The sequence below is a fragment of the Parasteatoda tepidariorum genome, chromosome 1 (genome assembly GCF_982258835.1).
Source record: "Parasteatoda tepidariorum strain Cologne lab strain chromosome 1, Ptep-v5.0, whole genome shotgun sequence".
Classification (NCBI taxonomy): domain Eukaryota; kingdom Metazoa; phylum Arthropoda; class Arachnida; order Araneae; family Theridiidae; genus Parasteatoda; species Parasteatoda tepidariorum.
In genome coordinates this window covers 44,423,383-44,436,517 of record NC_141755.1, presented here as the reverse complement: position 1 = coordinate 44,436,517, position 13,135 = coordinate 44,423,383, and the positions used below count along the sequence as shown (strand labels likewise).

The 13,135-nt window shown below is 30.8% G+C and overlaps 1 protein-coding gene across 1 annotated transcript in view; it reads left to right on the top strand.

Moving 5' to 3' along the window:
* Window positions 1-52: 52 nt before the first annotated feature.
* Window positions 53-13,135, top strand: part of LOC107447299 (uncharacterized) — a 31,847-nt gene continuing 18,764 nt past the window's right edge. Inside the window, 5 exon segments of the mRNA XM_016062173.5 lie at window positions 53-352; window positions 6,142-7,847; window positions 9,483-9,666; window positions 11,200-11,460; window positions 12,617-12,781. Of these exon segments, the coding sequence (XP_015917659.3) occupies window positions 6,144-7,847; window positions 9,483-9,666; window positions 11,200-11,460; window positions 12,617-12,781 (2,314 nt within the window). The 5' untranslated portion in view covers window positions 53-352; window positions 6,142-6,143.

Here is a 13,135-nt window from a genome sequence, read left to right as displayed (position 1 = left end):
AGTGACGTCATGTGCAAAAAGGATGCGCAACCAGCTAGTTGTAGCCTTGGCCAGCAGAATAAGTAAGTAATCCGTTGTAACACGTCATTCTATATTTATCGTCTGCTCATAAACTTATTCATTGAAAGAATGAAAGGGAATTTTTCTTCATGTCCGTTTTCTAGGAGAATTAAATAATCTGAGCTTTATTTTTAACTTGGAATGCGATATCAATGTTTTTGGATTTAAAAAGGAACTGATATCAAGATATCTTTCAGATATATTTCCTTTTGATTAGAAAAATAAAGTTGTTCAGTTTCGTTCCTTGGCAGAAACCTTGACTATACGCAATTGGTTCAGAAGAAATGCTAAGGTATTAAATTTTATAAATACTTTTCATTTCTATTCATTTTAAATTATTTTATTTTTATATATGTTCGATTGTTATCTATTATTTTTTTTTTATCATTGATTAATATTTTAACAGAACACTTAGTGCAAAATATTTCTCGAACTAACTGTAACTTTGTCCTATTCTTCTTGTTCGAAAAAAATTTTAATTTTCTGTACATTTTCAAATGTTTTATGCACCGAATCAATTAATTGAAATCATCATAAAATAATTAAAAAAAATTGCAGTCATCTAGTGATGAATAAGAATCATGTGCGTCACTGGGGTCAAATTTTTAAAGGAATAGAAATTAAATTACGCAGTCAGAATAGCTCTTTAAATTTCTCACAAAAGAAAAAAATTCTTAAATACTCTATCTGCAAAAATATTAATTTTTTTTATATATATGTAATATCAGGGCAACAACCCCGATATTTTCGTGAATTATTTGTCAAAATAACAGGAATAATGAGGCCATGTTGTGCACAAGCATTTATTTAGTAAACGATGGTGAAGCAGAAATCTCATCCCCGCTCTCGCAGCTGGAGAGGGGGAGACACAGTTCCAGTCAAATCTGACGGAGTTTAGTTGGTATGTATGAATCACCAAAAAGCACGCAAAAACCATCGCTCCTCCGTTTTATACGATAATTAAAATGTGTGAAGAGGCCAGTCATTTTGCATTCCCTGTATTCTTACGCCTCATCAAAATTATTTATTACTCATAGAAAATCGTTTAATCCTTCCTTATATGGAAGTGAAAGATCTTAAAAAAACTCCTCTTTTGAAATATAAGTCTAATTATTATTCATTGGTATGTTTTCAACCTTGAAGTCCCAAAATAGAATTTCTACACTTATCTTTTACCAAAGATATTTTATGAAAACGAAGGAGTTTTAATATGCTTTTATTAATACAAAAGTATTTATAATGTTTGTATTACATATATTTTTCTTATTTTATTAACTTGACTGTTGCAAATTTCTAACTATTGAGGGGGATATATGCCCCCATATTTTTCTTATTTGATTAACTTGACTGTTGCAAATTTCTAATTATTGAGGGGGACATATGCCCCCAACGTTGCTCTTGGTTAAAAATACCATTTCTAATTTAAATTATAAATGTCTTAAAATCATTTTTAAAATTTAGATTTTAAAAATTATACATAAACGGTGTGTTATTAATTAATGACAGTATGAAAGAATGCTGTTCTGTTCTTTGAAATAGCTCACGCAGAGATCGAAACATACATTCAGTGCTTAAAATAAAAAACGGACTATCTTGAATAACTTTTGATCGGAACTCGATCTCAGCGGTTCGAGGGGGGGGGGGTGACCTCAAATATGCTCATTAATTAATGCAGACGATATTTTAAGTTACGAAATCAGGTACAAAGAAGCCCTTTCTCTGAATAAACATAAATTTTTCCGATTTATTTGGATTCTTGATGATCAAATTAAAGGGGATAGCCGCAACCTGAGAAATATGGCCCCAATAGTCTGGTCAGGAAAGCGGTTCAAAGTTTATGTCCCTTAATACTAATTTTATTTTTTGCGTATTTCCCCATATCTCCAGAACTTTTTAAGCGAATTAAAAAAAATTGCACTGAATCAAAAAATTTGTTTATCCGAAGATAATTAAAGTATAACTTTTATTTAATTGTTATTTAATAATAGTCAAAACTATTTTTAACCATTTTAAAGAAGGTAATTTATTTGGCAAAATTCAAAATTTGAGCGAAATTTTATTTAAAAAAACATATTTTTAAAATTCGATTTCACAGGAACTATTTGACTGATTTTGCTCAAATTTTGTATTTTATTATGCAAAATTACATTCTTAAAAATAATGTAAAAAATTGGATTCCTTAGCTTAAAAATTTTCGACAATTATAAAATAAAATATTAAAAAATATATGATACCTACTAAAAGTTATTTTTTGCATGGAATTAGGATTTGCATGCAAACGAATTTTATAAATGTGTGGAAAGTTTTAAAAGCAAAAAGTGAAAATAACTTTAAGGGGTCCAAACTTTAGACTACTTTCCTGACCCTCTATATTTTGGGGGTCAGAAATCCGAATTTGTTTAAAAAAGGATATGTTTATTAAGATAAAGTGTGATTTTTCTATTTATTTCGTAACTTAAAACGTCGTCACCACTAATTATCAGCATATTTGAGGTCACTTCCTCGAACTGTTGAGATTGAGTTCTAGAACGATCATAACTATATATCGAATCTAGAACGATTATTCGATCAAAAGTTATTCAGGATAGTCCGTTTTTTTAATATGCGCATTGTCCAAAGACGTATAATGTGAAAACAAAGGAATACTTTGATTCAGCCTTAATCTAATGCGAAGTAGCCACTTAGCAGAAAAATTTTAAAACTGGGAGAAATTGATTGAAGAAACAAAATGATTTAACTAATTTCTACTGACCGAAAAATTTGTAAATTAAATATCTATGTTATAAACCAGTGTTCCCCAACCCCCGGTCCGTGGATCAAATGGTACCGGGCCGCCCATTTCATTGAAACTGATTTAAATTCCTAGGTTTATACCTCAAATTAAAAATATTTGTGTTCCATTAAAATTTTATATATTTTAAAAAAATGTGGCCCCCAAAGGTAGTGACATAAATTTAATGTTTTAAAAAGTAAACAAAAAAAAAAAAAACAGAAAAAAGGAAAAGAAAGCCACCGCAACTATTTTCTCTTTCAATTAGATTTAATAAAAAAATCAATCATCATAACTGTAAATATCATAAATAAAACACGAAAGCGCGTCGCGAAATTCACATTGGAACTAATGAAGAACTCCGTCTTCCCTCTCGATCGTGACTCATTGATTTAACTTTCTAGTAAGTTAAAATGTTAAATCACTTTGTTCAACAGCGTTGAGTTTTTGGCGTAACTGTATTTTATTTTGAAGGCATGTTTAAATACAATTAAATAAAAATTAATAAATCAAAATAATCTAAATTATAAACAATCAACGTCCGTCCCCCCCAGCGGGCCTAGGTAAAATTATCAAACGTTGACAGGTCCGCGGTAATAAAAAGGTTGGGGAACACTGTTATAAACCACCAACTGAGAGTTGAAGCCAATGAAATTTACGAAAAATTGTCACCGCTTTTTAAATTTTTCCTAACTGTTAATGACCGCGTTTTAGGACTCAATCTTTGTGCTTAGAAACTGCTTCATCTAAAATATACTAATTAAGTTGTGCAGACAATATGAAAGCAGACACAAAAAATTAATTTTTGAATAAAACATTTTTTTCTCCACCGGATATCAATTTTTGACATATAAAATATGTGGGTACTCTTGCTACTTGGGATTCCAATTGTTTGGTCAGGAGAGCGATTTGAGCCCCTTCAATGTTCATTTCACTTTTTGAGTATATCTCGAAAACTTTAAAGGATAATTTTATTTTATTTTATAACCGTCGTTGAACAGCCGACCCAATTTCATGGGTTTACGACTACTTACGTTCAACTCCGTAGCCTTGTAATTTTGAACCAATCCAGAAGACAAGGAAACTCCTGGATCAGTACCCCCAGAGGTTTTAATTTGTTGTGGGAACATGGAGGACATTGAGACTCGACAGATTTAACGTGCATCAGTCACCATTTACTACACGAGGAGTCTTCGGCCGGCGAGGATCGAACCCACGACCTCTTGGATATGGGCCCAGTGCCCTACCGACCAGGCTATCAAGGTCATCTACTAAAGAAATAATTTTTAATAATTATTTATCGCATTTTATTATTTATTTTTTTAATAATAGTCGAAAAATATTTTGAATCACAAGGTGTATTTTGTGTGTGTATGTTATTGTGTGTGCATGTGTTGTGTGTGTATGTATTGTAAAATTAATGTTTCGGTTATAATTTATCGCCTTAAACATTTTTTGGGACATATTTATATTTCAGTTTATTTCATTTCTGAATTAAAATTGTAAATTTCACTTTTACTATATTTGCGCTTAAAACATCTAAGTTGCATATTGCGCTATACATCAATGATCAGAGCAATTCTGAAAAAAGCTTAAATTCTGCCAAAACATATTATTAAAACTACTAAGTTTCCAAACGTTTATAACTGCTTATTTTAAGATTAGCGAGTAAACTAATTTATGCAGAATTTTGTATACATTTAATGTTATTTAAAAGATAAGTTACATTTATGACAAATATTTTTTTCTAAATAGTTTAAAACATATTGTTAACATATTATATATTTTTAAATTTCATATCATTATTACAGGAATATTTTAATAATATCGATAAGAAAAATTTTAAATATAATTTTTTCCCTTCATCTACATAAACTATTTTATTATATATTCATATATCACAGTACTTATTTTCGCCTCTTATAAATATTTAATATACATTTAAGAAATTATATTCTTTAATTTTAAAATTTACGTTTGTTTAAAATATAAATTTCTTTTCTATTTTCATTTATAAAAAAAAAAGTCGGTTAAATTACAATGGAGAACAAATTTTTTTTATATGATTTTTAATGGATCTTGGATATTTCTGATTTCAAGTATGCAATCGATTTCTCCTTCCAACCTTAAGCTTTTTTTTATTTTCATGTGACATTTTTAGCCTATTCTTTATAGAAAAGTGCAAGTTTAAAATCGTTATATATAGCACAGAGTCGCATAAATGTTGCTATAAACTTCTAGGAAAGAGCAAATCATCAGGATTAAACCCATGCTCGGAAACGTCATAGTACGCGGCTAGGGTCGCTTCCCCATGATCTCTTCAGAAACACACGAAAGATCAGTTAACATATTTTATAACTTTCGAATCGTAACATCAACAATATTTTTTTCATTACAATACAGTGATTTTCATTAGCAGGGGTCTGTCCAGACATTTTGTGAAAGGTACGTTTTTCGTGAAATTGTGAAAAAATTATTCACATTCTTTCAACCAGGGTCCGTTTTTTTATGAATTTGTGCAAATAGGGTCCGTTATTGCAAAAAAAAAAAAAACTTTTTCATGGATTTTTTAAATTGTAAAGACATACAAGATTATGCTCAACACTGTAAAATTATAATTAAAAAAATTAAATTTTAAAAAATAAACAACAATTGCTGCTTCTAAACTAGAGATGCAACTTACAAATATTTGGTATTAAGCCTATACTGCTGAACGCAGAATATTCATTTCGGACGAATAATGGAAGAATCGTCTGCCGAAGACAAAACTTAATTCGTTTACATTCATCTTTCTTGTTTTCTGCTCTGGAAAGGGTTTATTCGATTAACAAAATAATAATGAAGATAAACAAATTTGTGAAGGGTCCGATTAAAAGAAAAATAATTTTGTGAAGGGTCTGTTTTTAAGTTAAAATATTTTGTGAAGGGTCCGTTTCTGAGTTAAAATATTTTGTGAAGGGTCCGTTAACGGACTCAAATTTCTTCTAAACAGACCCCTGATTAGATATTGTAATTCATATAGAATATATCTCTCAGTTAAAAATATAAAATGGAGTTAGAGCAGTATTTTTATCACAAGAACCAGCCTTAGATGAAGACAAAACAAGAAGCAGCTTTCAAAATCGTTTTTTTCTTACTGCAAGATCGCGATGATCACGTTCCGATAAAAAAGTAGTACGTGTTCTTAAGAAATTTCGAAATTTGTTCACCAATCATGATCATATTTTCATTTTGATTGCGTTAGCAGATAGATGTATTTTTCTGCTACTCTACATTAATGACAATATATATACATTTATATATATTTTCAGCTATGTCAGAAATGGAAGTCATTCATTTTAGGACTACCCTAGTGCCAACGGAGAAATACCGTACAGAAGATAATATAAATGAGAAATTCAAGGCATATCTTGATCAACTGATCATTCATTTTGAAAAATGTGGTCTGATGGACGTCTCTCTCAATTTTCTGAAAGTGAAGAGAGCTGAAGAGGAAGAAGATCACCCTGAAATAGAAGATCTCTGTATTCAAGTTACGGCAAAATGTTCACCAAGAAACGAGGAATGGCTGCAATACTTCCGGCAGTTGCGCAGTAGATGGAAGAACTTATTCTATCCAAACCCCACGCCAATATTGACGTTTTATGAAAACAAAGCCTTCTCAAAAGCTCGTAACCACTCCCATATTGGTTTAAAGTGTGAGACACTTAGTTTTGGAGTTTTGCCGCTTGATGGTACCTTTCATCAATACTCCTCACTGGAGATTATCGACTCTTGCCACGTGAATTTCTATCACGACAGCCGATCTGTCATTATAAAATACGTTGCTTCCCCAGAAAATATCCACGAATTAGTTTTCTCTTACAGTAATATCAAAAATGTGTTTGTCAATATAGATTGTCATGAAATTTTCTTTGACTTGTGCAATCCGCCCATTATTTTCAAAGTACAAGAAAGCTTGTTAAGAAATAATAACATAAGACGTAGATGTGCTACAACAAATGGTAACTCACTTAAAGTCGAAATATTGGGTGGAGCGAATGTTTTGAAATTGTGTTTAACGAAAGCGTCTGTGATTGAAGAAGTTGTGAGCAGAATTCATTTTCGATATGGGGAAAAACCTATACATTACGCCTACATCATTACATTGCAGAAAGCAGAACCCATCATCCCTCACGTCAACTGGGGTCATTTTGGTAGCACATACATGATGACCGCCATTCTTAGAAGAAATTTCACAATCTGTGCCCAAACATCCAGCGTGGAGAACTCTTTAATCGCTTTAGGTGAACTTTCCTCTGTAAATAGTGATTGTCTGGAAAAAGCCTTAACACTAGTCTTCTCAGCACTGGAGTCGGGGAAAATCATTAACTATTGGCATGCAATCGAGCGGCAGTATTATTATCATCTCAACCATAAAGATGAAATTAACTACATGCATTATGTTGTGCCGGAAAAAAGCCGAATGATCCGTCGCATAACTTTGACACCCACGCGTCAATTATTATGGCCACCTGAAATTATGTTCGGCAACAGGGTTCTTAGAAACTTTGATTCGGAGTATGCGATTAGGGTATCATTTAGAGATGATAATAACTTAAAATTAAGTTTCAACGCTGCGTATGCAAATAGGAATATTTTAGATTATTCCATCCGTAAGCCATTGTCTACAGGAATACGCATCGGATCACGCAACTACGAGTTCCTGGCTTGGTCTAATTCGCAGATTCGTGATCATGGCATATGGACGTACGCTAGAGATACTAAAGGTAATACAGCTCAACATATCCGATCGTGGATGGGAGATTTCTCTCACATTCACTCAGTTCCCAAGTATATGGCAAGAATGGGGCAATGTTTTTCTCAAACAGAAGATGCTGTTACTGTACCATTAGAAGATCCCCGTCACATTCGAACAGAACTGGATATTGAAAGAGGACGTGATTCAGCTAATAATGACAAGCCTTATTGTTTTTCTGATGGCATTGGACGTATTTCAACGGACTTAGCAACTAAGGTAAGAGTACAATATAGTATTTTATGTTTTGTTAAATTATTTGAGTTAAATTTATTTAATTAATTAGATCAGAAACTTTGACAATTTTTTGTCAGAAAAAAATAAAATGGTGTAAAAATTTCACGGAGCAATTAACATTGTAATGGTTTTAAGATTTGCAAACGTTTTGTTTTACGTGTATTTTATTTTTTGTAGATTATCCCCACAATCTGTATTCTTTATAATCTAATATATATAATTCTCTTACGTGGCTCCCAAATTTTGGCTGTATTTCTTTTCTGCCGGTGGCAACGTTTGCTTTGTTTTGCTTACGTTACTATTTCTCTTAAACGGCGACAAAAAAAAGCCTCATTACAACTCCCCGAATGGCAACGCTAGAAAATCGACCAATGATTGCCGCTAAAAATGTCAAATGCCAAATCTAGCAGAGGTGACTCAACATATAGCGCTTTTAAAAACGGAAACGGAAATAACCAGAGAGCATCAGCTGCGGCAATCTCATACTATTAAGCTAGGCAAGTCTTTGTCGATAGATCTCTACTTTAGTATTTTGTCGAAAGTGCTTTTTTTCACGAATTTATATATTACGAATTTATTTGACGATTTTTGATTTACATCACGAATTATACTATAACACATTTTTAATAGGTTTAACGAATTACATGTCATTTATTTGAATTCAAATTTATTTTAATGACTTAGTATTTACTAAAAAGGCTTAGAATGACTTAGAATTTACTAAAAAAACTTTTTTTAAAAAAAAAAGTTTTTATATGGATTTGAATGATTGTTTTGAATTCTTAGAATTTTGTGCATTTTCAATGTACCTAAGTAAGTAGCGAGCGAAGCGAACTTGGTTTGCGAAGCAAACCATATAAGATTGCGTAGCAATTTTCGGGGGTTGGCGAGCGTTAGCGAGCAGGGTGCGCAGCCCACTAGTAATATAAATTACTTAAAAAATGATATATAGATTGTGTGTCGGCAGAAATAATTTAGAAATTTTATTCTTTAACATGACTAATAACAGTTCAAATAGAGAACGTTTTTTGACCTCTTTTTTTTAAATTTCTGTAAAAATGTTAAGATTAGGTAACATATAGTTATTTTTTTACATCACCGCGAGTGATTTCGGGAGAGAAAAATAAATTTTCTATTTAAAATGTTCAGTATTTAAAACAGAAAAGTAATAAAAAATCAGTTAAAATTATACTAATCTTTCAGAGCACGTCAAATTTTAATTTTTTACTTATAATATGGTCTATAGAGCGGGGCCTCATTTTTTTCTACACTCTATAATTCTGGAACTAATTATGGAATGTTAATTTTTCCAATTTCGTTGTTATTACATCTATGTACAATTTTTATACACACGCACACATATATACTTGATGAAAGTATGTTTTAAATTAGTTTCTTTTTCTGTCCCTCTATTTGATCTATTTTGCTTTGGCTATATTAATTTGATATTAGAAAGCACTATTTTTGCGGATATTGTCGTGTGAGCTGATGACAAGATAATATATTTTCGTTGGTAACATTTCTAATTTTTAATTACTTTTTTAATAATTTTTTTCTTGCTTTCTTAGTGTATTTGTCTTTATATATACGTATATGCATTTACCTGCCTTTTCCTAGGTGCGCAACGTTCTAGGTCATGATAAACTCTGCAGTGCATTCCAGATAAGATACGGTGGCTATAAAGGCATGCTGGTCGTAGATCCTACCTTAAAAGATGCGGACATAGTGTTTAGAGACAGCATGAAAAAATTTGATTCTCCTCAAAATCAAAGACTGGAGATCGCTAAAACAAGTGCACCAAGTAATTTTATTTATTCATTTTTTTCATCACTTGCTATATATAGCATATTATATTGCATAATATTGTTATATTACATATTATCTATAAATAAAATAACCTAATTAACACTTTAGTTTTGAAGCTAGTATTCGCCAATGTCTGAAAAGGCGCTAATATTTTAATATCCATGTAAGACTAAACATAATACAACTATTTTTATATACTCACAATTTTGAATACTCCTTTTTTTTACTGGACGTCAGTTCGATTGTACATACTCTTATTTATTTATTTTTTACTGTAGGTCAGTTCAAAAATCGACATTTTACATGCATTAAAATAATTTTTTTATTGGAGCAAAATACCACTTTCGTTTCTCAAATTTTGGAACCTTTTTTTTTTTTACAAATAATGTGAATTAATATGAATTTTTTTTTAAATTTTTAATCTGGAAAGTGAAATTTTTAGTTAACCAAGACAAGAAGGCTCGTAAGCATTGAGTCATGAAGAAAAAATATATTTTTCGCAAATTTTTTTTTAAGGTCAAACAGTAAATCAAGATTCATAACTAATTTTAATTAATTTTAAACATCTTCAATAAAGTATTTAAATTACTAATTTATTTTAACCTTACTTTAAAAAAAATCATTTAAACTAGTTAAGTTGCCAAATTAAATATAATTTTACTTCATTAAGTATTATGTCAGGTCTACCAACCAAACATCTTTTGATTCTTGAAGTACAACTTGAATAAATTTTGATTTAATGATTCACGTACTATGAAGCGGTTCCCGGATTTTATCCTAAACATTCTAATTCTCTAGGGCACACGATATTTTGAATTACGAAATCAGACACCCTTCTTTCTCCGATTAAATGAAAATTATTATTATTATTATTTAACGCATATGGATTTTTAGTGCACAAAATATAGAGATCAACTAAAGTCTCTATATTTTGAAACTTTAAAAACTTCGATACAAAGGAAAACTTTAAATTTCGATATCAAAAGTTGGTTCTTCATTCTGCTTTTGTATATTTTGCCAAAACATTAAGGGTTAGGAACATTTCAAAATCATATTTTTAAATTTTTAATTTTCTTCTTCTTAATAACTGTATATATATATATATATATATATATATATATATATATATACAGTGTAACTGTATATATATATATATATATGTGTGTGTATATATATATATATATATATATATATATATATATATATATATATATATATATATATATATATATATATATACAGTGTAACTGTATATATATATATATATATGTGTGTGTATATATATATATATATATATATATATATATATATATATATATATATATATATATATATATATATATATACAGTGTAACTGTATATATATATATATATATGTGTGTGTGTATATATATATATATATATATATATATATATATAAATGAACGGGTGTTCAGCTTGTTTAAAATAACAAAGAATTTTAATTATTATAATGTTTTTGAGTGTTCCAAAATTAACGTTTCAGTCTCAGGATGTTAAATATTTTTAGGTAGACTTCAGCTCAACAGACCATTTATAGCTATACTGAATGATCTCGGGGTGCGTTACAGGACATTCCTGCAATTGCAAGAAAATATGCTTCGAAATTTGACGGACATGCTTTTTGAGGAAGAGAAAGCTGCCGAATTTTTGAATTCCAAAACACCTTCAGACATCTTTAAGTACAAAGAAATATCTAAATCTGGAATTTTCATCACAACGGAACCTTTCTTTAGGTCGCTTCTACTCGCTATCCATCGTCATCATGTTGGTAAGAGCATCATCCTTATTTTCTTTTAGTAAATTGCTGTTGTAGTAGTTGTAATTGTCTTTCAGTCGAAATTACGACCTGTTTTTCCGAATCACCTGCTTGACGGCAATGTCTTTTTCAATCATCCGTTGAGCTCTAAAAGAACAAATATTCGCCAATCAGTACTACGACCTCTTTCCTACTCCCTACATGGCTCCTATTAAGCTGTCGGCGAGATAACAACATATAGTTTCTATCGTTTCCTCACTGCTTCAACCAGAATTTTCAGAGTGTCCAGAAAAAATCGCCTCAACAAGGAACTGTATTTAGAAAACCACTCTGCATAAATCAATCATTCTGCACACGCCGTATTTTTTTGCTGATTTTGCCAAATTGTCGAGTTATTGTGGCGCTTTTTTCTGGTCCATATTGTATATATATATCCCCACCATATTGTCGCTAGACCAATTTTCGATGACTTTACGATTAACTAGAGAATTACAGATAACAAATTAGTGGGTTCGACGCATTATGCACCCAAAAGCAAAACAACGTACTGCCAGTCGAGAATGAAATCAATAGGAAATAAGATTAATTGTTTCACATTGCTATAGGTTGAGTAAGTCATGTCATTTCTTCAATTCTCTCGTTTTAGAAATAATTTTATTCTTTTTACCATAGCAATAAATAGATAGCCTCAAACTTTCGGTCGGAAGGTGGGGAGAGATCTCGTAATAGCCAAAGAAAATATATAGAGAGAGCTAATAACCATATAGTACTCTATGAATTGGAGAATAAGAAAATGTAACCAACAACATGAAGAAAAAAATAAGTGGATGCCAGAATGAAAATCGGAATATATAGTCAAAACCAGATGCTAGAAACAATATATTGCTTGATTTTGTCTATGTTCATAAATTTTTATGCATTGGGAATTTTTGAAAATATTTAAATGCATGTGATATAACCTAAAAGTTTATTATTCCCTTTTTTTCATAAATAAGTAAGCCATAAATTTTGGAAATCAAATTAAATATCAATTAAGAAAATTAAACTCATTTATGCAAAAAGGTATAGTTCCAGCAATAAAACCATTTGCTCTTTGTTACTCAGTGCTATCAGTTTATTAGATTAAATGTTTCTCTAAGTTTATTGGATTAAATGTTTCTCTTTATAGAGAATATCAAAACGAGAGCAAATATTGCGATTGATCCCAGCCTTGGACGAAATATGTTTGGAGTACTGGATGAAACAGGGTTGCTTCAAGAAGGAGAAGTATTCGTTAAATATACAAAAGATATTTTAAAAGGCGAAACAACAAACGATACCGCCATACTGAACGGTAAGTTTAACACTCTTCACTTTTATGCAGACAAACAAAACTTATAGCGATATTATTATACAAGCAAAACTTATAGCAAAGAACGATTTATCATCTATCATGATCAACTAGCTACAATGCTATTGCTGTCGCTTATCCTTTCTGTTTGACGGAGTCAGACAAGATCCACGAGTTCGTTGACTGAAAGGAAGTCGAAGACTAGGAGAGGATTGCTAAAGAGATTCTCCTTAGAGAGTCCCATGCAATCCAAGAGGTGCTCAGGAGAAGCCTGATGAATTTGGCACTTGGTGCAGGTGACGAAGGTTTTCCTGCCCTCGTTGAAAGTGAGGCACTTGATGTGTCCACTAGAAAGCC